Below are 23,346 nucleotides of genomic sequence, written 5' to 3' on the forward strand. Positions count from 1 at the left end.
CGGGGTCCGGGGAAGCTTGAGGATGCATCTTAGCGTCCTGTCGGGGCCTTCTGGCATGTACAGTACACTATGTATGCTGAGGGCCGTTATCGGCATTACACTGCGTCCTCTCGCCGTCGATTTGCGTAAGCACGCGGTCATGTGCTCCCGATATCCCCCCCGGTGTCCGATGTTCGGGAACAGGTCAGCAACGGGTGGAGGCTGCTTCCCGAGATTGTTGAGAGGCCCATTGCCGGACCGGCTTGCATCGGGAGGATTGCCGGCCAAGCACCGAGAAGCGCCATGGTGGATCGTGGAGCTAAACAAGTGACAGTGAATTAAATGAGAAGCAGTTGGTCCCTTCCGGCGAAACGTCAAGCAGCTGAAAAGCTCCCTAAAGATGAAGGACGCAGAGCCTGGGTGATCAAACATCTGCGATGTGCCGCGTCACAACCGACCGCTATGCTGACCTTCGGATCACTGAATGCACAGGATGCGCTACACTGGTGTATGTATGTAAGGTACATGTACGTAGTTATCCGGTCTGCTAGCGGAGATCTACCGTAGATTAGTCGTAGATAAACTTCCTCGAACCCAGCCTTTCCTTCGCCGTGTTCCTCATGGAGCTGATGAGAAGCAGCCTGCTGCAACCGTAAATCTCGTCCCGAAGATGGAGACCGCATTCCTTTGTCGACAAGGGGTCCTCGTGGTGGTGGTCTGCGGGGGTATGTACATACGAGTCAGTGCAAGCGAACTGTTCCCAACCAGAGGAGTTCGGGACGGCCAAGGGAGATGCTCGGTCAGCGAGGGCTTGTCTGAGACACTGGAGGCCGCCCACAGGCAGCGGCACGTCAGACATCAGACGCGGGTGTGGCCTGTTTCATCACGCAGCGGTGCTTTCTGGAACACTTCGCTTGGCATCCAAGCATTGCGCCTGGTTGTTTTCCGAAAGGGAAAATTGTGACTGGGTTCGGCACCATGCCCTTGTCGAAAATCGGGTGATGTCGGGGGCCATGGCTGTGAGATGCAGGCTTCTCGGCTTCTTGAGCTTCCCCTGAAACTCCACCTTTGAGACCCACCAATGCCCAATGCTCCACCACGGGGACCGGCTTGTGGGCCCAGGCCCCAGGGACAGAACGACGGGATGCGCACAGGTGTGCGTGCATCTCTTGGCCGTCTGAAGTCTGATGAACTTCTGAAGGCGCTTGTCGAGCCCGCAGTACTATAAGGTACAGTAGTCACGTAGTCACTAGCTTGGGTATGTTGCAATCTGACAGTCTCGGGAATTGCTCCGTAACATTATCGAGTCCCGTCAAGATAGAGAATTTCCCGGCGCTGACAGAGTAACGTTATGCAGAAGACCGTGCCGTGTCCCGAGACAGAGTGACGGTGTTTCTTGGACCCTTGGGGAATGACCAGCTTCTGCCGGCTAATTAGCAGTGTAGTTGCTAGTTAATGTATTAGGTAACAAACTAGCGGTAATGCCCCGACAGAAGGCATTCCTTTGCGTTCGTGCCCGAGCCTGTGTAAGGAGCGGCCGGTTATGCTTGAGCAACAGGACCGAGAACAGATCCCGACTTCAGGTAGGTACCAACGGATCGGGACGCAACCTCTTAGCCCAAACAGGGAACCGATTCCCCTTTGTCTGAATTCTGATTGGACAGCAGGGCACTGCCCTGACCGTCTCGCATGCCGTTGCTGCGGTCCACCAACTCTTCATCGGCTGCCCTGGAAATGTGTCGCATGACTGATGCCAATTAGGGGACAGACAAATCATGAGATAGCAAGCTCGAACGCGTGACAATGACTTCGGATGTCTGCTGCTTCGCTGCTAGAACCCCGGGGGGGAAAACAGGTCAGAGTCTTTGCTGAACTTGCTTACTTACACATTAGGACGTTGAAAGGTGCCGCCAAGCTGCGAGGTCTAAGGTCCATCATACCTTGGCACTTGGCATGATGTCTGACGCGGGCAGCCGCACAAGCTCCGAGAGAACCCTGCGACGTCGCACAACGGCGCGGCGGCCAAAGTCAGCATTTTCAGAAGTTCTCGGGTCAGCCAACCAGCCAACTGCACTCCCAATAAATCTGGCAACATGTCGGGAGACAACGGAAATTGTATGAAGAAAAACGAGGGGCATTGTTGCAATCCGCAATATGATGAAAATCCATGGCGCGAACGGACGGTCCCTCCGGACTCCACCCGGGATGTCATCTCGGTGACTCCTTCCTCGAGCCTGCTCGTGTGTACATCCGTACTGTAAGTGCTTTCCAAAAAAGGAATGCTCGATTCGAACTGCACCGAAGCCATGTACCTACCTACCTAGTGTACCCCTTTCCTCAACAGGAGCCAAAGAGTGACGCCCGGTTCATTCCTGGCTTCGGACCAGTACGCAGTTGCTTACCGGGGGTGCCCGGAATTGTTGACAAGGTGACAAACGCTTTCCACTTTTATTTCTCCCGCGCCCCTTCTGGTCCAGATGAGGGAGGCGTGTACCGGCAAAGCTCCCTCGACGCCGGCATTGTCTTGAAACGCGAAGCGTAACCTTCACAAGCCGGCCACTGTCGCATCGTCCATCACCGTCACTAATTTTTTTTCTCCGTGTCGGCTGGGCATGGTCAAACGAGGAGCCGGTTTGGCGCTGCTCGCGTCGCGGGCGTCCGGCGTTCAGAAGGTCTTAAACCGCCTCGCCCTCAGCAACAGGCGCGTTGGCCGGACGCTGCAACTCTCACTTCTTTTGACCAAGGCTCTGGTGGCCCGGACGACCGCTGCTGCAAACCAGGGGACAAGCGGTCCCAGTCGTAATTCTAATAATACACGTACTGCTAGAATCACGCCTCAGCAGGGGACCCTCTTTCTGCATCTGATCCGGCCCTGCCTCGACCTCGCGCCGTGGATTTACAGTCTCGTTTTCCTCGCCCGGCTCCCCTTCCTCGACTTCTCCCTTCCCTCACTCACACCTGCCATGGCGTCGTCTGCGAACAGTAGCGCATCCAATTCCGACATCAACACACCTCGGTCCATCTCTCCTTCCTCCGTGGCGTCAGCTCGGTCGTCACACTCGTCTATATCTAGCTCCAAGCGCATGTCCATCTCGTCATCGCGTCGCATCTCGGCTGCCAACCCCATGTCGTCAGTTGACATTGTCGCCATCGAGGAAGCCATGAGAATGGCGAACCTAGACGTCCTCCGGGGCTACGCCCAGAACCACTACGCCGAGGTGCACCAATATGCTAGTACCGAATACATTAGCCAGAACCAGGCCCTCGGCTACCAGGTGCTCAGCGAGCCCATGTGGAATAAGGGTGAGTCAGCTTGGCAGTCCCGACTCCCGAGCGGTGTCCCTGACTCGAGTCTCTACTTCCTCCACTCAATCCCAACCCCCGTCTCTCCCCCCCCCCTCCCCCCAATTCCTCATCGCTTCGCTCTTTCACCTCGAGCAGCATTGTCACTTCGTTCCTTCTTTAGTCTCTCTCGCACCTTCTACTCCTAGAAGGCAACGCCGTCCAGTCTTCCCTCACCTGCCCTGACCATGTCTTCCTCGCGAGCCCTTCCTCGTCTTCGCGCCCTGGCTGCTAACTTACCTCCTCCACAAGGCCTGTCTTTTACACCAGAGCAGCGCATAGCCAAGAATCTTACCGGTCTCATTCCGCACGTCATGGAGGACGCCAGCAAGCAGTGCGAGCGCGCGCTCAAAGTGATCCGGTCCCGGCAGACCAGCATCGACAAGTACATGTACCTGTCGAATATCAAGGCCCAGAACGTCGACCTCTTCTACCGTCTGCTCATCGACAACGCCAAGGAGCTGATGCCCCTCGTGTACACGCCCACCATTGGCGATGTCTGCTTGCAGTACTCGACGCTGTACACGCGGCCTGAGGCGCTCTACATCTCGATTAAGCAGCGGAAGTCAATGAGGACGATCCTCAGGAATTGGCGCTACCAGAACCCGGAGATCTGCGTCGTGACGGACGGTTCCCGCATTCTCGGCCTGGGCGACCTGGGCGTGAACGGCGTCGGGATTTCGGTAGGTGGCCTCGGCAGAGCCCACGGACCCCAAGCGAATCTCTCAAATTCTCAATCGTGCGGGCGGCGTGGGCGGACGGGTCCCAATGCAATGGCGCGATGGGTCGGCTAACGTGTGTCCAATGCCCTAGATTGGAAAGCTAGCCCTGTACACGGCGGCTGCCGGCATCCACCCGTCCAAGACGCTTCCGATTGTGCTTGACTGCGGCACGGCCAACGAGGCAAACCTCAAGGACCCGCTTTACCTCGGCCTGCGCGCCAAGCGCCCCTCGGTTGCCGAGCAGCAGGAGTTCATGGACGAGTTCATGCAGGCTGCCGCCGAGGTGTACCCGGACATGGTGGTGCAGTTTGAAGATTTTGAGAGCGAGAAGGCATTCAACTATCTCGACCGTTATCGGCATAACTACAAGTGCTTCAATGACGACATTCAGGGTACTGGTGCCGTCGTCCTGGGCGGGTAAGTGTTCATCCGGGCCCCACATGGTTATTGTATTCCGTACCTACTTTGTAATCCGTACCACGAACTGCGACTTACCCATTCTCACCCGCTTCGCAGTTACATTGGCGCCGTGAATCTCTCGGGTGTGCCGCTCGAGGAGCAACGCCTCGTCTTCATGGGCGCCGGCTCCGCCGGTGTCGGTGTCGCGAAGCAGCTGGTCGAGTACTACACCAAGCGCGGTCTGTCGGAACAGGCGGCCAAGGACAAGTTCTGGCTCGTCGACACCAAGGGTCTTGTGACCAAGGATCGCGGCGACAAGCTCGCCGAGCACAAGAAGTACTTTGCCCGCACCGACAACAACGGCCACCAGTTCCGCACCCTCGAGGAAGTCATCGAGTATGTCAAGCCGACCGCCCTGGTCGGTCTGACGGCTACCTATGGCGTCTTCACCGAGTCCGTGGTCCGCGCTCTCAAGGCGTCCGTTGACGCCGGTGGTCTCGGGCGCCGACCCATCCTGTTCCCTCTGAGCAACCCGCTCACCAAGGCGGAATGCACCTTCGAGCAGGCCGTGACGTGGACCGACGGCACCGTCATCTTTGCCTCGGGCTCGCCGTTCTCGCACTTCACGGTGAAGACTAGCGACCACGCCGTGACCTACTACCCCAACCAGGGCAACAACGTCTACGTGTTCCCCGGCATTGGGCTCGGTGCCATCCTCTCCAAGGCCAGCCGCGTGACGGACAACATGATCTACACGTCGGCTGCAGCCCTCGCCGGCACGCTCAACGCCGACGAAATCCACAAGGGCCTCATCTACCCGCGGATCGATCGCGTGCGCGACGCGAGTCTCATCGTCGCCCGCGAGGTCATGAAGGCTGCGCGGCGCGATGGCGTGAGCCAGCTGCCCGAGGACCAGTGGCTTGAGTGGGAGGAGTGGGGAGACCCGGCTCTTGACAAGTACATCAAGGCGCAGATCTACGATCCTCAGCTTTGAACCAGACGCGGGGCGTCTTTACGCAACGAGGCATTTTCTTAGAAGGATAGCGTTTCTTTTATTCGTCTGCTTCGCCTTGGCTTGTCCAAGCGCAGTGTTCCTTTCTCGGCTGACCGGCCCACAACCGCCTGACGCTGCGACCCCTTTTCTTACTAACTACCTAATGATTCCCCGGCTGGTTGATTGCTTAACTAGCCTTTGTCTTGCTTTGGACGGCACAGCCCCATGATTGAAACGCGCTTGGACTGGGCTTGGATGGGACTTTGCATTGGGCCTGGGGGAACACACTCTCACACTGCTGGTTTATTCGAGTATGGTTAGCGCATAGACAAAAAGAAGAGCCCGCCAGAGGGTGAGCATCTCGGGCTTGTTCCTGTTTCGATGGGGATAAGCGCATTCGCTTAGATGGGGGATGGGTTTGGGCAGGACTGAGGTTGAATACATTTTATTGGCGCTCCTAAAGATGTTTGGTACCAGAGGTGGCAATGACTACAATCCGCATGTGCTTGTTGTCGCGTCCAAGATCCCAGCAGGGAGGGGCACAGCACTCAGGCAGATGCATCCGTGGAGCCCTCGACCTGCTCATACTCATACATCATCAGCCCAGGTAAAGAAATCAAGCTACCTGACACGGTGAACATCGACCAGTTGGCGCACACCACAGGATGCCTCACCTAACCGACAGCTAGGTATATATATCTTTACTGTCTCAACTACAGCTATGTTTCATTCCTGCAGCCCCATCACGTTCAACCTCGTCAGTCACGCAGAGCTTAGAGCCGGATCAGGGAGAGGCTGGATAGAGCCAGAGTTAGTCCATGTGGAAACGATGGTGCTAACTTATCCCAGAAAAAGCAGGTCTCTGCTTATTAGCGTCATAAACTGTATGTATGTATGTACTAGGTCCTGTTGTTTTGCTCTTTCAAAGACCAGCAACGATACACTAGGAAACTCATGTGGTCGTATCGGGCAGAATGTGTCACGCCACACAGAGAATGGGGCCATACAAGACCGGGATGATACTAACTACATCGACATGTGTATAACATGACCATCATCTCCAGACACGTGTAAGGTACGGTAGTTAATGCTCGACCACAGCCTCAGTTGGCTTGACCGGTCGGCTGATCTGTACTTATTTACCTGCATTGTTGCAGTGGTACGGATATACATATGAGCTGTAGTTGAATGGCGTGGGGTTTAGTTATAGGACGGTTCGTATTGTAGGACGTGGGGGTCGTCCATACACTAACCGGTACCTACCCAGGGAGGTAGTCTAAGCTACCTGTACCTAATGCCGAGATGAGGATCCGCAGGCGGCTGGATACCACGGCTACAACCACGTGGCGCCAGGGAGGGAGGGGTGGACGGCAATGGGCGAGGGCGTGTTGAACGGTCTTGGCCTTGAACAGGGTCTATCAGCTGATGGTGGCGTGGGGGGTTACTCTCCACCGACGTGGGAGGCATGATATGGCATGACATAACTTCAGACGTCGCAGTACGTAGAGTTACGTAGAAAAGAAATGAGGCAAACAACTCAGCGGACAGACGTGTTTGTGCTTACACTATTGGGTTGATCTGTGTTGGCCAGGAAGCGGTTTGGCATCCAGCCCGGTACCAGCCAAGCAAAGAACGCTGCCAGAAAGGGGTTACCCGATGCTGCTGCAAGGCAAGATTGGAGTTAGAAGCTGGGCTCCAATCGAGGATATATTGGAGGTAGTGCAGATCGCATAACCGTCTACCATTACCATATTACCATACCTAGCAGATAGCTACCCCTGTCCCGGAAACTCCATCCCGATGCCCGTGACCATTTTTCTACGCACCTCTCAATGATGAACCGAACTCAGAATATGATGCCTAGCAAATCCGCGCCAGCCGTTTGTTCACTTCCCACCAACACCGGCAACCTCGGCCAACTTCCGATCCGCCTTCTCCAGCTTCGCCGTTGCTGCCTCATCCGCAACCAGCAAGCCAAACCATTCCCTCAACGTCTTCACGTATGGCACATAAGTCTCCCAACCCTCCACCGGTGGGCCCTTGATCTGGGGTGCGCCGCCATCGTCGTCAGCGCCATCATCCCAAACAGCCCAAGCCGACTCGACCCCCGTGCGCAGTCCGAACCCCTTCTTGCTCAGCGCCTTGATCTGGAATTTTTGTAGTAGAATCGCGTCCCCGGGCTTGACGACCGGCAGCGAGTCCTTATGTGGCCGGTACAGCTGCACCTCGACCACCTGCGAAGGCGCGGTGGACGGATCTGTGACGTGGAAGGACATGAAATACTCGCGCGGCCCGCCCTTAGCGCGTGTCGGCGTGGAAGGCTGGCTTGTCACGACAACGACGGCGTTGGGGAACTTGTCGACGTACGTGCGCAGGGACTTCAGCGGGATGCATTCGGGCAGCTCCGTGCGTAGTCGCTTGGTGAGTTCTGATTTTAGCGTCGCGGCAGTAGTAGCTGCCGGGCTAGCGCCGCGCCGAGAGGGCGAGGCCAGGGCTTCTCTGGCTAGGCTGACGCTGAAGTCTTCGGAAGTCTCCGCAGTGGTATCCGATCGGAGACTGTTCGACCGTGCGCGAGTGACAGGAGGGCTCATTCTCGTTCGAAGTGGCTCCAGTGCCTTCTTTTGGCGCCGGGTGCCGCGCTTCGAGAGCGAGGCCACTGCTGCCCCGGCGTCAGGAGACGGTGATCGGGTTCGTACTTGAGGTTCTGCTGCCTCATCCTCAGCGGATTCTTGTAGATCCTGGGCATGCTTGGAGGGTGATGCCAGGGCTTCCCTAGCTAGGCTGGCGCTGGGATCAGGAGACGATGACCAGTCGGGTGTTTGGCCTTCTGCTGCCTCCGCTACTTGGACTTGTAGTCTCTGGGTGAGTTGCTCTTGGGTGCATTTCGAGGGGGAGGCCAGAGCTCCCCTGGCTAGGCTGACGCTGATATCGAGGGATTCTTGGGTGAGTTGCTGAAGTATCATAGTCTCGTCGTCTAGATATTCTGCTTCCGCGGAGGTAGCCTGCGGAGCTAGCTCAGGCCCCGGAGTCTGTTGAGCAGATTCCTCACCTTCCTTCGCCCCCTGCTCTGCCCCGTCCTGTTCCGTCTGAGAAGGGAGCTCAGCGACTTGATCTTCCATAGCATCCTTTTCTCCAAGCTCCGGCGAACCAATACTCTGTGTAGCATTGGCGGACCTGATGTCGGTGGTTACCTCTTCATCCACCTCCTGCTGGGTCTTAGATGGCAGCGCATCCAAGGGTCCCTCGATGACATCCGAAGGCGTAGACCTGATCTTCTCTTGGTCCTCTGTTCCCCCCGACTTGTCAGCACTTGTTGCCGAAACCTCAGCTTGCGGTTTGAGTATTGTTCGTGGTGTCTCCTGCAAGCGCGCCGCTTCAGTCGGTTCTTGCCAATCTGCAGTACTAATAGGGAGTTCCGCCTCTTGTTCCGCTGATATCTGAGAACTCGGGATAGACTCGTCCGCAGCAATTGACACGGCAACCTCAGATACAACTTCGCTGACCATGAAATCAGATCCGAACACCGCTGTTTGGGCCGAAGTCCCCGGCTGGGGGCTTTGTGAAGCCATCATCACTGACGAAGCTGACTCCACCAGCGGTGAGCCCGCGTCAAGCATGTCCACATCCATTTCCGACATTGCAATCTCTTCAACCTCGATTGTGGACCACGGCTCTTCCAGGTTGACGGTATCCTTTGGCAGGTCGTCTTCGGTGCTCATATGCTCATCCTCATTCTCCACGACGTCCTCCATCATGACTTGGCTGGCGAAGGAATCGTCATCTGCATCTGGCAAGCTGAGCGTATCGACTTGAGTCTTAACGGGTCGGGGAGTAGTTTCGCCCTCTCCAGCTTCTTCCACGCTCATGGATTCACCCCGGGAGCCGGCGTGTGGGCTCCCCTCCTCGTCTACGTCCTCCACGCTCATGGATTCACCCCGAGACCCAGCCTGTTCCATGTCCTCCACACTCATAGAATCACCGCGAGATCTCGCTTCTTCTTGAATCACTTCGCTCTCTTCTATTTCTTCCACACTCATAGAAACGCCCCTAGACCGGTTTTGTTCCTGATCCCACTCCATGTCACCATCTGTGGGTCTCTCGCTGGGCTCCTGACGGTCTTCGCGAAAATCCTCATCATGCGCAGCTGGAGACCTAGCACGGGGCTGTGAGACAAACAGGCCCTGTGAAGAAGTCTCGCTCGGCGCTGGCTCGGGCCCGACCTCGGGCTCGGGCTGCAGCTTCGAATGTGAGACAAAAAGGCCTTCTGAGGAAATTTCACTCGGCGCAGGTTCGGATTGGGGCGGAGCTGATTCTCCCCGTGCGTTGGAGACTTCGAACGAGCCTGGAACTTGGCTGGTGAATGAGTTGCCTTCAGTAAGGGCACCTGCTTCAGTTGCCGGTACTGTCGATTGCTGACTAGCACCTTGGTTTGACCGCTCAGCGAAGTCGACGACCTGGGTCTGGCTAAAGATATTATTCGGTGCAGGTTCAGGCTCAGGCTCTTTCACAACGCTGTCCGAGTCGGCCGTCTTTGAAACGCGGGGCGAACGCTCAGGTGGCGTTGGACGAGACGCTTTTCTAAAGGTGATGGGCGGACGCGGATGCTGTACAGGAGCAGGCGGCGTAGCAGCTGCTGGCTTGCTCGGTGGTGGAGCTGGCTCATCCTCATCCTCATCTTCGGAATCGGAGAGAAGGCTGATAACGACTGGCTCTCCTGGTGGCGCAGGCGCAGCTGCTTTCCGAGGCTGGCACCCCCCCATGTCATACTTTTCCTCAAAGTCTTCCTCCCCGCTCTCGTATTCATCCTCTTCCTCCTCGCCTTGCTCATCATCATCTTCATCCCACTCTTCGCCTTCACTATCCTCATCGTACGTCTCCGCATTGCCGTAGCGTTCCTCGGTTTCTAGTTCGACCTCGTCATCTTCTTCCGATAAGCCCTCGTCATCATCGTCAGGGATTTCATAGGCGCGTTGATCATAGTCGCCTTCCTCAAGCTGTTCACCATATGCATACTCGTAGTTGGCGTCCTCCTCCTCCTCCTCTTGCCCATCAATGCTGACCCCGTCTTCACTCATTGTCTCGTCTTTCTCCACGAGGAGCTGTTCATCGTGGCCATGTTCTTCCCGCGGAGGTCTATCCTGTTGTCTGTCGGATACGCTTCCATGTCCGTAGCTGGCAAAGCCCTCAGGAACCTTTTCTGTGACAACGCCACTCGTAGGCGGTGATTCGTGTCCCGCTGTGACCCTCGCTCCTTCTAGAGCATCCGTGCTGAAGTGACCGCCCTCGACTGGGTTGTAATGTGGAGAATGGGTCGATATCTCCCATTGATCCGGGTCGAAACGCGCTACCGTGGGTGGTTCTAGTGCTACGGGTTGACCGAGAACAGCCATGTCGCTCTGTTCATCCGCGTCATTGGTGTAGGTGTTCATATCAGCATACTTCCCGGGAGCTGATCCTTCGTTAAGGTAGGATACAGGGTATGGGTCCTCCTCCTGATCGTTAGGCTGGTGATCATGCTCTGGTCTCCGCGGGGAAGATGGGCGTGTAGTGTGCGGTATGTGGGAGAAGCCGAATCTGACCTGATCTGCTAGGCTCAGTGCCGATTCTGCTCGGACAGGTGCGCTAGTGCCAAACATGGAGAAACTAGAACCGAGAGGCCACGGATCGCCGACTGGAGTGCTCTTAGTATTCGGCGGCGGCGGGCTTGATCTCGGGGCTTCCGTGATAGGCTGGTCTCGGGCCTGCTTCTCTTGGGCCTGCTTCTCTTGGGCCTTCTCATCTTGGGCGTGTTCCTCGACAGATCGCCCTTGTGGTTCTACAATTGTCGTCGGTTGTGTAGCCATGGCCGATTCCTCCCTAGCCTGTCCCTCTTCGACCACAGGGGGCGATTTCTCTTCGGGGGTCGGGATAGCGGACGCATCGTCGACTTGACGTATTGTAACCTCTCCCTCTTGCACAGGAGCAGTCGGGCCTTCCTGGGAGACCGGAGTTGAGGTTTGCGCCGGTTGTGCGCCGGCCGTCTCGACCGGTTCCGGAGCAGCCTCCGCCATCTCAATATCGATAGTCTGGCAACCCTCGTCCGTCGTCTGCGGCTTAGGCGACGGCTGCGGTGTCACATCCGCTGAAGCATCCTCTCCGGCCTCATCCTGAATAGGCGAAGTAGGCTCGGGGCTAGGTGACTGACTAGCATACCTCCACGCGCTTCTGCCGTGCTCAAACCGGGTCCTCTTCCGACCCTTGCCTCTCACCCCGCCATCCTCCTCAAAAATATCAAAGCCGCCCTCGAACAGAGCACCATATGAAAGTCTGGCCCTCTTCACAAACGCTGGCGAAGGGTATTCGTTCGCTGGGAACTCCGATATCTTCCGAACGGCAGATTGCACTTCAAGCGTGGCAGGTTCTGGCTCGGGGGTAGCTGCTTTCGGCGGTTCAGGTACAGGGCCGTCTGCAGATTGTGCTGTGTTGTGGTCGGTGTTGATATGCTTTATTTCGCCCGATTCACCAGATTTGGCCTGGACAGGTTTAGAATGCTGCACAAGCAAGCGATTGAGCTCTCATACCTGGAGGATAAGTTTCTCGCTAAACTGCAGCTGCCATTCCACCCTTGCGCCAGGTATGCGGCCTGGAGACTCATCCTTAGCCCACACCACACCTTCTAAGCTAACGAGCAACTCATCGCCGGCCCCGAGGCCACATTCAGAGGCTGCTTTCGCGCTGGGCCCACGGAGCTCTATCCGAATTTGTCCCCTGGCCCGTCGAAGGCGCACGTCGCATTCGGCGAGCAAGAAGGCGAAGGTCTTGTTGACTGAGCTGTAAGGCCATGTGATCGTGATCTCGCCGCGAACGACCCGCGAAACCTGATCTGGCAAGTCCGGATGCAGCTGCGCAATTGGCGTAGGCGGTTGCGATGCCAGCCGGGCAGCGCTGTCGATGTTGACCGAAGTCATGCTGTAAGCCGGCCAGAGCGTTGTGGTCGACCAGAATTGCAGCTACTGCAGCTATGTCATGGAAATCGGAGCTGCTGGAGCTCTTGGTGAGGTCATTTGTGGGTCGCGACGGAGGATGGAGATTTCGTAAAATGGGGAAAGGAAATGAATTCTGGAAGGCGATGGCAGGAGGTACCAGTAGGTAGCAAGCTTTTAGGTCTTGACCTGTTCGTGGTTTGAAAGAAGAGAGCAGGAGCTCCCAGAGCTTCTGGAGAAAAACGAAGCGAAGCGCGGCAAGCTCAGTTGCTGCGCGCTGACACTAACTAGTACCAGGTACGTTACACCTGGTTAGAGTTAACGCACCCCTGTCACACGATCATCGCTGTGATTGGAAGGCGGTCAGGTTGAGCTCCGAGTGGCTTCCCCCAGCCAAGAACAACCTGACGTTGTTACCGGTATGGAGTACCTAACGGTAACCGAGACCGGAGCAGTAATAATACGCTCATCGACCCATCACTCAGGAGAGCAGATTCGGGATAGACAAGTTGCAGCACAGCTCCTTTCCTTAGTACCTCGGTGTTCTGCTGCATCGGTGTATTTCGCCTAAAGGCTGTGTTGCTCTCCTTATTTCGCTCGCTACCTCAAGGACTCACTATGGGCTCGCAAGGAGTGGTAAGACAGTTCGATGTCAGCAACATCGCAATCATCGGCGCTGGGCCGTGCGGTCTTGCTTTCGCCAAATACTTGCTTGCTCAGAATGCGTTCAAGAAAATCGACATTTTTGAGCAGCAGTCCGAAGCGGGCGGGGTTTGGAATTATAGCCCCAGACCTTCCGATACGCTCCAAGTGCCGCAGGTGAGCGCGGACTGCCCTGCCGATCCGCCCCTGTCGGTCCCGGGCGAAGAGGCGCCCGTGTTCCCATCGCCTATGTATGAGCTCTTACACACCAACATCCCGCGCGCGCTCATGCGGTATTCGGATCTTCCGATACGACAGGATTCGCTCATTTTCCCGTCGAGGGTGCACATCCAGGAGTATGTGGTTGAGTACGCAAAAGATATCCGCCACCTCATTCGCTTCTCGACACAAGTGCGGGATGTTCGCTTGAGGCAGGTGGATGGCCAGGACCGGTGGGATCTTGACGCTCTGTGTCTTCGAACGGGCAAGACCACGAGCGCTACATATGATGCCGTCGTGGTTGCATCTGGCCATTACACTGCCGTGCACATTCCTGATGCGAGGGGGATCCGTGAATTCCACCAGGCACACCCCGGGGTCATTCTTCATTCCAAGCAGTACCGGTCTCCAGCGCCATTCGCCAATAAGAAGGTCGTCATCGTTGGCAATGCCGCCTCCGGTCTCGACATCGCGGCGCAAATCAGCTCTGTGTGCAAAAAGCCGCTATTGCTATCCGTGCAGTCCCCCACACCGCAGGCCAACCTAGAGTACGCTGGCGCCGAGGAAGTTCCGGTGATCGAGGAGTTCCTGGTGGTCGAAAGAGGTATCCGGTTCCAGGATGGACGGGTTGAACGCGACGTTGACACCGTCATCTTCGCTACCGGCTACCTGTTTGCCTTCCCCTTCCTGCGGTCGCTCAAGCCGCCAGTTGTGGCGGACGGGCGGCGGGTGCACGGCCTGTACCAGCACCTGTTCCACATCGACCACCCGACACTGGTCTTCTCGAGGCTGCCCATAAAGGTGGTGCCGTTCCCACTCTCCGAGAGCCAGGCCGCCGTAGTTGCGAGGACATGGGCGAATTTACTACCGCTGCCGCCCGCCCAGGAGATGAGGAAGTGGGAGGAGGAAGAGGCCCAGAGACAGGGGGCCAAGTTCCATGTTTGGCCGGAGGGAGGCGATGCTGCGTACATAAACTCGGTCCATGACTTGATCACGCGGTCGGGCACACCGGGGAAGGAACCGCCACATTGGGACCCGGAACTGGTTTGGCAGAGGCAGATCTACTTCCAAGCCAAGCTAAAATTCGAGTTGGATGGGCGAAGGGCTCATACGCTTGAAGAACTCGGTTTCAAATACTCACCAAATGTGGAGAATAGCTAAGTCGGACATTCTCCTGTTTTAGACCAAACTACTTATGTCCATGACCATAGAAATTAGAGACAGGCTGGGCAGGATACAGATAGTGGCGGGATCGGTACGGAGTTCCGATAGGGCGTCAGCCACATGCATGTCTCACATGCCTCGCATTGACCGCCGAGTGAGCGGTTGATCGCCGGCGACGTTCCGTACTCCGCGTGGACAGCAGGACCGAGCCCGGGTCCGGGGCCAAAAGGCTTCATCTGCAAAAGAATGCGGAAAGCCACGGCCGCAGATAAGGCACGTTGGCAGAATCCGAATCCGGATCCGGATCCCACGCTGCAATGCGACCCCTTGCTTACCGGAAGGGCGCACCACCGGAGGCCCGGGACGCAGTGGAGCTACTTACCTAGATAGCCAATCTTATCGAATCTGGCAACAAACTGTTAGCCCCGATTACTAGGACAGTGTCTAGTTCTTTTCGGGTTTCCCACTTTGTACAGCTCTCACATCGCTAATGCTATCGGCAAGCAGTAGGGCTCGGAGTGGATAACTTGGAAAACGACTTGCCTAACAGGCATTTGAGGTCTGTAAGCTCTTCCGTGAGTAGACATAACGTCAGGTACAGTACAGTGAGTGCCAAAATCCCCAATAAGATACATACAATGTGGCTTGGCACATACCAATAGAGTAAGAGTAAGTCTTTGGCGTCGTTGCCATGCAGAGCATTGTTAGTTTAGCTATCTCTTCGCCCGGGCACAGGATCCTTCAACCATGAGGGTGGGTTTCACCCACCGCATCCGAGGATTTATAAGCATATCAACTTGAGATCTTTCACAACATCTGCGTCTGTTAGCATTGTTGGAAGCTCGCCATCATTGCGTCTGAAGCCCGGTACCCTTGCGGCTCCTGAAGACATCAGAATTAAGTAGACATACCGAAATATAGCATCAACGGGGGTAATTTCGGTAACGCAATGGCAGAGCCATCAACGATAGAGACCATGGCCTCCCACCGACTGACAGGTGATGAGAAGCCGGCGCCATTGGACCTCAGTCACCACTACTCGGTGGTCACCAAGCGGCGACTGCCGTCCCAGATCAAAAGAGCGTACAAGTTCTTCCAGATCCCAGGCATCCTGAACGCTGCCGGCGGTGCGTGCCTCTTATCTCTCCGTCTTCGGCCCTTATCTATCTCATCACAGCGTCCTCGAGTTTGGAGACACTGACTCGGGCTGTGACGTTAGGCCTCCCCAACGTGGACTTCTTCCCCTTTGATACTCTCGAAGCGCAGGCGGCCAAGCCGGAGAGATGGACGCCCTCACCGAACGATCCCGGCGAGGCCGCGCTATCGTCGTCCTCCTCCTCGCCCTCGGACCCCAGGGCAGCCACGCACATTGCCGTACCCAAGGTCGTCAATGAACCCGACCCCCTCAAGAAGATCGACCTCGCCACGGCTCTGCAGTACGGACTCGCCCAGGGGTACCCGCCCCTGTTTTCCTGGGTCCGCCAGTTCACACGCGAGCACCTCCACCCGGACACGCCCTACCGTGGCGGGCCCGATGTCGTTCTGACCTGCGGTGCGACCGACGGCTTTTCCAAAGCGCTGAACCTGTTCGTCGACCAGTGGACCGAGGGCATCAATGAGGCCAGCGAACGCCCCGGCCTTCTCTGCGAGACCTTCTCGTACAGCAATGCGCTAGACCAGGCGCGGCCGCTGGGCGTGCAGATCGTTCCCGTCAAGGCGGATGCTGGCGGCATGGCAGTGGAGGGGCCCGGAGGGCTGGAGGATGTCCTGGCCAACTGGGATCCCTCCAGGGGGAAGAGGCCGCATCTCATGTACACCGTCACGTAGGTGCCGTTCCCCGGCGGCGAAGTGGCCGTTTGCAACCGTTCTGAGTCGCTGACCCCGGCTCTCCTAGACTCGGCCACAACCCCACGGGCAGGGTCATCTCTCTTGAGCGCAAGAGAGAGATCTATGCCGTCTGCAGCAAGTACGACGTCATCATCGTGGAGGACGAGCCGTACTGGTACCTCCAGTTCCCCTCCGCCGCCGCCGAAGAAGCCCAATCCCGCGGGCTGCCCCCTCCTCCCGCGGCGCAGCCGCACAAGCCCGCCCACTCCTCCGGCTACGCCTTTCTCGACTCGCTCACCCCATCCTTCCTCAGCATCGACAGCGACGGCCGCGTCGTCCGCCTCGACACCTTCTCCAAAACGGTCGCGCCCGGCTGCCGTCTCGGCTGGATCACCGCGCAGCCCGCCCTCGCGGAGCGCCTCCAGCGGATCAACGAGCAGACCACCCAGCAGCCGTCGGGCTTTGTGCAGAGCCTCATCTCTGAGCTCGTCCTCGGGCCCCCCTCCTCCTCCCCCTCCCCGCAGCAACATTCCGCCCGCTCCGCCTTCTCCCTCCTCCGCACCGCGCGCGAAAAGGCCGCTTTCAAAGGCTGGGACATGGCCGGCTGGGTGCGCTGGCTCGAGGGCCTGCGCGGGTCCTACGAGCGGCGGATGGTGCGCATGTGCCGCATCCTGGACGCCGGCGCCCGCCTCGTCACCTCCTCCCCCATCCCTGGCGACGATGCCACCATCGCCATCCACTCCGCGCCCTTGTACACCTACACCTGGCCGCGCGGAGGCATGTTCATCTGGCTGCGTGCGCATCTCGAGTCGCACCCGCTATGGAACGCCACCACGCGAAACCCGAAGCTCCCCATGCTGGACGGTCCTGCGCTCTCCACGGCGCTGATGGTGTGGCTGACGACGAAGCCGTACCTGGTGCTGGTTGCGACAGGGTCCATGTTCAGTTCTGATGAGCAGATCCGCGAGGTCGAAGGGTGGGCGTACTACCGCATCTGCTTCGCCGCCGAGGCCGAGGAGAACATCGATCGCGCGGCGCACAGGTTTGTCCAGGGCGTGCATGCCTTCTGGGAGGTCGAGGATGTAAAGGTCGTTGAGCGGTTGTTGGAGGAGCTGGAGACGCAGGCGAACGGGAATGCCGAAGACCTTGGGGCTGCGGATGACGAGGTGAGTAAGCTGGGATGGTACATGGGGTGCTGATTAAGTGTTGCTGATTCATACGGTGGGGTGTTCGCTATCTTTTTTCCCCTTTTGTTCATCTCGGTGTATGTATTTCTCGCCAAAACAACCCGGCGCCTGGCTAGAGTTCATATGAAACGGGAATGAGCGGATGCCAATGTCTTGGAAGATACGGTAAATCAAGGTACCCGTCACAGTAGGTACTACCTTAGGTAGTATGGGATCACTTGGTGTCACGAAGTAGACCGCCCAGGTATTGAAGGTGTGTTCCATGCCACTCGTTCACACCTCGCCCCTCTACCGATACTTCGCCGGGATGATCGGGGGCCCTAGTTCCTTCCTAATCTCGTCAAACTCCTGCAGCCCGTTCTTCCACTTCCCCTTCTTCACTCTCTTCTTGCCACGCATCGAGTAGTCGTTCAAGAACTCGTCCAGCATGCCGTCAAAGTCTTGCCGCGTTGGACCCTGAACCGTCGACATGGTGGACACCGCCGACACGGACCCCAAATCGTCCATATCCGCGTTGTACTCCTCCTCAATCTTCTCGAACCGCGCATCCAAAATGCCTAGCTGCTCGGTTCTGACGAGAGAGGACGACGTCATGGAATACGCGGACGGGTTCGTCAGCGCTCCTTTCCTCGTCTTCCTCCGCCCGCCGTTCGTCGTGGTCGTCCATATTGACGACTGCAACTCAGATGGCGTGGCCGCCGCCCTGGGCTTCTTTCCCGCCTTCTGGTCGTTCTTGAATTTCTTGAATTCCTCCAACCAATCTTCTGACGCGCCTTCCACTGGCTTATCCTCGTTCGCATCGGTAAGCTGAGGCGCACCGCCGTCCTCCTTCGTATGTTCCCTCGTCGCCTTCACCGTCCGGTCCGACTCCCAGCCGTCATCGTCCTCAAAGTCCTCATACGACTCCTCAAACTCGTCCGGAGCCAGCTCACCACCCAGATCTTTTGCATCCTTGGCCAGCTCCTGAAAGATATCCTCGCCGCCCTCCTCATCCACGTAGGCTTCGTCCTCGAGCGCCTCCAGGACCTCCCGCAACCGCGGATCCATATCAGGCTGGAACCCGGCAATCGCGTCTGGCACGTCCTGCTGCGCCTGATATGTGAGCCGCTGGAGGTTTTTGTTGGGTAGGATTTCGCCGTCGAGCAGATCTTCGGACTGGTTCTGCAGGTCCAGTTGCCGCAGGGCGTCCTCGAGCGACTGCTTCTGCTTGCCCTTGCCCTTGTTGATGACCGGGTCGGCCTCGATGAAGACGGCCTCACCGGACCCCTGACCCAGGTCTCGCATGTGCTGCATGTAGTCGTACTCAGTGTCATCGTAGTAGATGCCGTAGTTGGCCGCCTCGCCTTCGTTGTCCCGGATGCTGAGCGCGTCGGAGCCGAGTTCGGAGGCCAGGTCGCTTAGCCCCTTGCCCTTTGACTTGTTAGGCCGCTGCGTCGGGTTGAGCACCATGGCCGGTGCCGACTCGTCGTGGATGAGCGGGTCATTTTGAGGGCGGTACACCAAGGTGAAGTGTGTGGCCGTCTTCTTGTCGCTAGGAGGGGTCAGCGGGCTGCTGTGAGGGGTTGAAGATCGTGGGGTATGCATACATCCACTTTCCTTTCGGCATCTTGACTACAATTCGAAAGATAGAGTGTTTTCGTAGGGAGGTACAGTTGTAGGTCAGCCAAGCGTTACACCGTATCGATGGAAGCTGTGTGGTGGGGGGATTAATCCAGTGCGCACAGCAAGCGGCACCTCGAGACTGGGAAAATTTTGGTGGGGTAACTACGCGCCTTATCTTATCGATACGCACTTATGGTCACGGTAAGACTTAACCTCACAACATGCCTCATGTACAGAGCGTACTAACAACAGCTCTGGGGTCAGAGGAGTGGGAGTCAAATGTACGCCATGCTGATTGCGCAGAAAGGATTATTGGATGTCCCTCCCATTACTTCAGTACCGTGTCCGCTGCACTCCAAGCCCCCCGATCGTCGCATGACTATGGAGGTTAGTTGCGCCTCATATGACAGTTAGTACTAGGAGTGACGTCTCTTGAATCTAAGCGACAAAACTCCGTCGCAAATTTGCCCCTCCATTTATCAGCAAGCTCCCCTACATTACGCCCCCCGCCTCCTGCGGAAAGACTACTGCTGCCTTTTCAGCTTTACCAGCCAAAGCATTCAAATTAGTGCAACAACGTCCACCAACTAGTGTTACTGGAGCCAAGTTGAAACAGCCAGACCGCCAAGATGGTGCTCGCAAAGTCAAAGAAGTCGGTTGGCCTTGGCAACCAGTTGATGAAGGACCGGTTTGGCAAGGGCAAGGGCGGCGACCGGAAGCGAGTCGGGGCAGTTACGCGTGTCGACCACTCAACCGGTCAGGAGTACATCACCAACGACCGAGAGGAAGCATCATGGGTCAAGATGCGGTCCGTCACCGAGCAGGGTGCCTTGGACGAGTTCTTGGCCACTGCCGAGCTCGCCGGGACTGATTTCACGGCCGAGAAGATCAACAACGTCAAGATCATCCACGCGGACCAGCGGAATCCCTACCTTCTCTCGGCGGCTGAGGAGAGAGCAGTGCTGGGAAAGCAGAAGGAACACAAGGCCCGTCTCACAGTGCCGCGGAGACCGCATTGGGATGCGTCGACAACGCGCGAGGAACTGGACCGTCTTGAGCGCGACAGTTTTCTAGAATGGCGAAAGGGGCTTGCAGAGCTTCAGGAGACCCAGGATCTGCTGATGACGCCGTTCGAGAGGAACCTGGAGGTCTGGAGGCAGCTCTGGAGAGTCATCGAGCGCTCCGACGTGGTTGTGCAAATTGTCGATGCTAGGAACCCGCTCATGTTCCGGTCCGAAGATCTCGAGGCATATGTCAAGGATGTCGACCCTAAAAAGCAAAACCTGCTGCTCATCAACAAGGCGGACATGATGACGTACAAGCAAAGGAAAGCGTGGGCAAACTACCTGAAGGGTGCCGGTATCGCCTATCGGTTCTTCTCGGCCCACCTGGCCAAGGAAATGCTTGAGGCTCAGGAATCTGAAAGCGAGGACGAGAGCGAGGAGGCTGGCCCCAGCGAGGCCGGTGCACCATTGAAACAGAGGGAGTCGGACCAAGAAAGCGAGGAGGGTTCAGACGAAGAGGGTGTCGAGCAACGGGAGGACGCTAGTGAGGCAGACACTCGGATCTTGACCGTGGACGAACTGGAGAGCATGCTCCTCCAGTACGCGCCAAAAGACGCAGGTTTGTGATATCTTCGAGTCGGCCGAATCACTCGGTGCTAACTTGAAACAGACCCTGATCGGAAACTCCAGGTCGGGTTGGTGGGCTATCCCAATGTTGGAAAGTCGTCGACCATCAACGCGCTCATCGGAGCGAAGAAGGTGTCAGTCTCGTCGACTCCCGGCAAGACAAAACACTTCCAGACCATCCATCTCAGCGACAAGGTCATCCTGTGCGATTGCCCGGGTCTCGTGTTCCCGAACTTTGCCAGTACCAAGGCAGAACTTGTTTGCAACGGTGTGCTTCCCATCGACCAACTGCGGGAGTACAGCGGGCCAGCTGCCCTGGTGGCGCGCAGGATCCCAAAAGCCTTCCTGGAGGCCGTCTACGGTATCCAGATACGTACCCGTCCGTTAGAGGAAGGAGGAACCGGAATCCCTACCGGCGAGGAGTTGCTTAGCGCATACGCCCGTCGGAGAGGTTTCATGACCCAGGGACTTGGCCAGCCAGATCAGTCAAGAGCGGCGAGGTATGTGCTCAAGGACTACGTCAACGGCAAGCTGCTCTACGTCGAGCCGCCTCCCGGAATCAGTGATCCCGAAGAGTTCAACCACGAGCTCTACGACATGTCACAGCTTCCAGCCAAGAGACGGGCGGCTCTCGTCACCGCGATGGAGGAGATGTCGGTTGAAGGCGATGACACCGCATCCCTCCTGTCCGACATGGTTCCCGTCCCGCAGGGTGCCAAGTCGCAGAACCTGGACAAGGCCTTCTTCAAGGCCGGCCAGGGTAGCGCCGGGCATATGTCAATGCCGTTCAACTACAAATATTCGCAGCAGGGGATGACAGCAACCGCAGGGAAGCAGCTGAGCGGGCGGAAGTTGCGGACGATGGTGGCACTCGAGAAAGGGATTGATCCCAAGGATGTGCAATTGGTGACAGGGAAGAAGCATTTCAAGGGCAGACAGAAGGGGAGGGGAAAGCACCGGACTGATGCTGACGAGGAGGACTATCGTCCTTAAACTTTTGGTGAGGCGCATGGCTCGGTCAGAATCCACGATGACCTGTCCGAATAGAATACAGTACGGAGTAGAGATGGCACGAATTGAGGTGAATGGGCTCCAGCATTGCTGAATTGATCTTTGAACCACGGTTGAGGTAGTATCTATCTCTCGGATACACCCAAATCAGTAAACAAACAGGTTCCAAGTTTACTTCGAAGGGCTTCAAGAAGCAGTTGATGTATTCGCAGTTAAGCCTCAGTCTCTCAGAGCGATCAAATACTAGTGTGTGTTGCTGCGACGAACCCTAACCCTGTGCTCATCCGGTCTCTGCACCTTGACCCAGAAAATATTTCCCCTTGCGATCTTAGACGGTCTCGCGGTTTGTGGCTGAAGTTCCGTGTCTCGCTCGCTCCCTTCAGTCGACCCCCGCGTGTCCAGCCATGGCGAGCCTCCGGGGATTGTCGAGACCGGCCCGCAGCCTCCCACTTTCCCAACTATCCCGCCAGACCTTCACAGCCGGCTCGATAAGATGCGCCTCGTCACAAGCGGCAGAGGCCGCCGCGCCAGTCCTGAACGAGCTTGAACAGTCGACACTCATGGCGCCACAGTTGAGTCCGGAGGAGAAGAAGGAGTTTAGGCCATGGAAGCGCGGAGCGGACAGGAAGTTCCAGCTGCCCGGCGGGAGGTATTTCACGACCCTGACACCCCATCATTCGTGCTCCCGGACGCTGCTAAATCAAACCACCTTCTCAGATACCAATTCCACCCCCCAAAGTACCAACGGGGCCCTCTCCACCCCATCCAGTCCCCTCCGTCTTCAGACCCTGTCGCGCGGGACTTTGTCCCAGGCCCCTTCAACCTGCCCCGCCTAAAACAAACCTACCACTCGACCATCGCCCCCGACCTCATGACCCTCACCTACATGCACGTACCGCCAGGGACACCGCCCAAACCAGCTCCGGAACGCCTGCGCGCCTGGGATGGCTCGTCCCCCTACCACAAGAACCGGCCGCTGAGGGGCCCAATGGGCAACTCGGCGCTCCCTCTGATGGAGCGCCATATCAACTTCAGAAACATCCCCGAGATCAAGGAGGTCACGCTGGCGAGCTATGTGCCCGACGCGATCAAGGACCCGGACCACCTGCTGGTGGCGCGGTCGGTGTTGCTCGCGCTGACGGGCACGACGCCCGAGATCACACACACCAAGAGCAACGTCGTGCAGTGGGGGATCAAGGCCGGGGAGAAGGCGGGTGTCAAAACGACCATCTACGGAAACGCGGCATACGAGTTCCTCGACCGGTGCGTGCACATGGTGTTTCCGAGGATCAAGGACTGGAGGGGAATAAGGGGTGAGTTTGTTGTCCTGACGTAGATTACTGTGGTTGGAGGCTGTGCGCTGACTAAGGGGATGTAGCGACGACGGGTGACGATTCCGGGAACCTGTCTTGGGGCTTCACTCCGGAGGAGATAAAGCTGTTCCCGGAGGTCGAGGTTAACTACTGGGTAAGGTCCCAAATGGGTCATCCCTGAGCGGATATTCATGACTGACTCTCGCAGCTGTATCCGGCCAAGATGGTACCCGGTTGCCGGGTGTACGTAAAGACGTCGGCGACTTCAGACAGACAAGCGCGGCTACTGCTGCAGGCGTTCGGCGTGCCGTTCTATGGAACCGTCCGGGACTAGGGCCCGTATGGATGTATT

At 57.3% G+C, this 23,346-nt stretch overlaps 7 protein-coding genes across 7 annotated transcripts; 5 read left to right on the forward strand and 2 right to left on the reverse strand.

Moving 5' to 3' along the window:
- The first annotated feature begins 2,310 nt into the window (after nucleotides 1-2,310).
- B0T15DRAFT_95578 (uncharacterized protein) lies at nucleotides 2,311-5,642 on the forward strand. Its single transcript, XM_062871487.1, has 4 exons — nucleotides 2,311-3,282; nucleotides 3,574-4,004; nucleotides 4,135-4,460; nucleotides 4,560-5,642. The coding sequence occupies exons 1-4, from the start codon at nucleotides 2,592-2,594 to the stop codon at nucleotides 5,434-5,436; spliced, it is 2,325 nt and encodes a 774-aa protein (XP_062723835.1). The 5' UTR covers nucleotides 2,311-2,591; the 3' UTR covers nucleotides 5,437-5,642.
- Nucleotides 5,643-6,902: 1,260 nt separating this feature from the next.
- Nucleotides 6,903-12,663, reverse strand: B0T15DRAFT_523395 (uncharacterized protein). Its single transcript, XM_062868687.1, has 2 exons — nucleotides 11,997-12,663; nucleotides 6,903-11,948 (listed from the first exon to the last, which is right to left on the reverse strand). The coding sequence occupies exons 1-2, from the start codon at nucleotides 12,381-12,383 to the stop codon at nucleotides 7,323-7,325; spliced, it is 5,013 nt and encodes a 1,670-aa protein (XP_062723836.1). The 5' UTR covers nucleotides 12,384-12,663; the 3' UTR covers nucleotides 6,903-7,322.
- A 151-nt stretch (nucleotides 12,664-12,814) lies between these two features.
- B0T15DRAFT_95632 (uncharacterized protein) lies at nucleotides 12,815-14,447 on the forward strand. The gene has a single exon (XM_062871489.1). The coding sequence runs from the start codon at nucleotides 13,017-13,019 to the stop codon at nucleotides 14,418-14,420; it is 1,404 nt and encodes a 467-aa protein (XP_062723837.1). The 5' UTR covers nucleotides 12,815-13,016; the 3' UTR covers nucleotides 14,421-14,447.
- A 442-nt stretch (nucleotides 14,448-14,889) lies between these two features.
- B0T15DRAFT_95614 (pyridoxal phosphate-dependent transferase) lies at nucleotides 14,890-17,587 on the forward strand. Its single transcript, XM_062871488.1, has 3 exons — nucleotides 14,890-15,550; nucleotides 15,643-16,246; nucleotides 16,318-17,587. Exons 1-3 carry the CDS (start codon nucleotides 15,373-15,375, stop codon nucleotides 17,447-17,449), a joined length of 1,914 nt encoding a protein of 637 aa, XP_062723838.1. The 5' UTR covers nucleotides 14,890-15,372; the 3' UTR covers nucleotides 17,450-17,587.
- A 138-nt stretch (nucleotides 17,588-17,725) lies between these two features.
- Nucleotides 17,726-19,043, reverse strand: B0T15DRAFT_490664 (putative low-temperature viability protein; the record flags this gene model as incomplete). Its single annotated transcript, XM_062866699.1, has 2 exons — nucleotides 17,726-18,968; nucleotides 19,024-19,043. The coding sequence occupies 2 exons, from the start codon at nucleotides 19,041-19,043 to the stop codon at nucleotides 17,726-17,728; spliced, it is 1,263 nt and encodes a 420-aa protein (XP_062723839.1).
- A 240-nt stretch (nucleotides 19,044-19,283) lies between these two features.
- On the forward strand, nucleotides 19,284-21,900 carry B0T15DRAFT_410292 (uncharacterized protein). The gene is made up of 2 exons (XM_062865371.1): nucleotides 19,284-20,662; nucleotides 20,714-21,900. The coding sequence occupies exons 1-2, from the start codon at nucleotides 19,669-19,671 to the stop codon at nucleotides 21,661-21,663; spliced, it is 1,944 nt and encodes a 647-aa protein (XP_062723840.1). The 5' UTR covers nucleotides 19,284-19,668; the 3' UTR covers nucleotides 21,664-21,900.
- A 185-nt stretch (nucleotides 21,901-22,085) lies between these two features.
- Nucleotides 22,086-23,328, forward strand: B0T15DRAFT_490666 (ribosomal protein L5 domain-containing protein; the record flags this gene model as incomplete). Its single annotated transcript, XM_062866700.1, has 4 exons — nucleotides 22,086-22,330; nucleotides 22,399-22,994; nucleotides 23,060-23,148; nucleotides 23,203-23,328. 4 exons carry the CDS (start codon nucleotides 22,086-22,088, stop codon nucleotides 23,326-23,328), a joined length of 1,056 nt encoding a protein of 351 aa, XP_062723841.1.
- Nucleotides 23,329-23,346: the final 18 nt, after the last annotated feature.

The sequence above is a fragment of the Chaetomium strumarium genome (assembly GCF_033439665.1).
Source record: "Chaetomium strumarium strain CBS 333.67 chromosome Unknown B0T15scaffold_2, whole genome shotgun sequence".
NCBI lineage: Eukaryota > Fungi > Ascomycota > Sordariomycetes > Sordariales > Chaetomiaceae > Chaetomium > Chaetomium strumarium.

Coding starts and splice junctions, on each gene's coding strand:
- B0T15DRAFT_95578 (XM_062871487.1), top strand. CDS start 2,592: ATGGTCAAACGAGGAGCCGGTTTGGCGCTGCTCGCGTCGCGGGCGTCC. Junction 3,283..3,573: donor CGAGCCCATGTGGAATAAGG/GTGAGTCAGCTT, acceptor CTCCTCCACAAG/GCCTGTCTTTTACACCAGAG. Junction 4,461..4,559: donor GGTGCCGTCGTCCTGGGCGG/GTAAGTGTTCAT, acceptor CCCGCTTCGCAG/TTACATTGGCGCCGTGAATC.
- B0T15DRAFT_95632 (XM_062871489.1), top strand. CDS start 13,017: ATGGGCTCGCAAGGAGTGGTAAGACAGTTCGATGTCAGCAACATCGCA.
- B0T15DRAFT_95614 (XM_062871488.1), top strand. CDS start 15,373: ATGGCAGAGCCATCAACGATAGAGACCATGGCCTCCCACCGACTGACA. Junction 15,551..15,642: donor CATCCTGAACGCTGCCGGCG/GTGCGTGCCTCT, acceptor CTGTGACGTTAG/GCCTCCCCAACGTGGACTTC. Junction 16,247..16,317: donor CATCTCATGTACACCGTCAC/GTAGGTGCCGTT, acceptor CGGCTCTCCTAG/ACTCGGCCACAACCCCACGG.
- B0T15DRAFT_410292 (XM_062865371.1), top strand. CDS start 19,669: ATGGTGCTCGCAAAGTCAAAGAAGTCGGTTGGCCTTGGCAACCAGTTG. Junction 20,663..20,713: donor GTACGCGCCAAAAGACGCAG/GTTTGTGATATC, acceptor AACTTGAAACAG/ACCCTGATCGGAAACTCCAG.
- B0T15DRAFT_523395 (XM_062868687.1), bottom strand. CDS start 12,383: ATGACTTCGGTCAACATCGACAGCGCTGCCCGGCTGGCATCGCAACCG. Junction 11,949..11,996: donor GCGAGAAACTTATCCTCCAG/GTATGAGAGCTC, acceptor AAACCTGTCCAG/GCCAAATCTGGTGAATCGGG.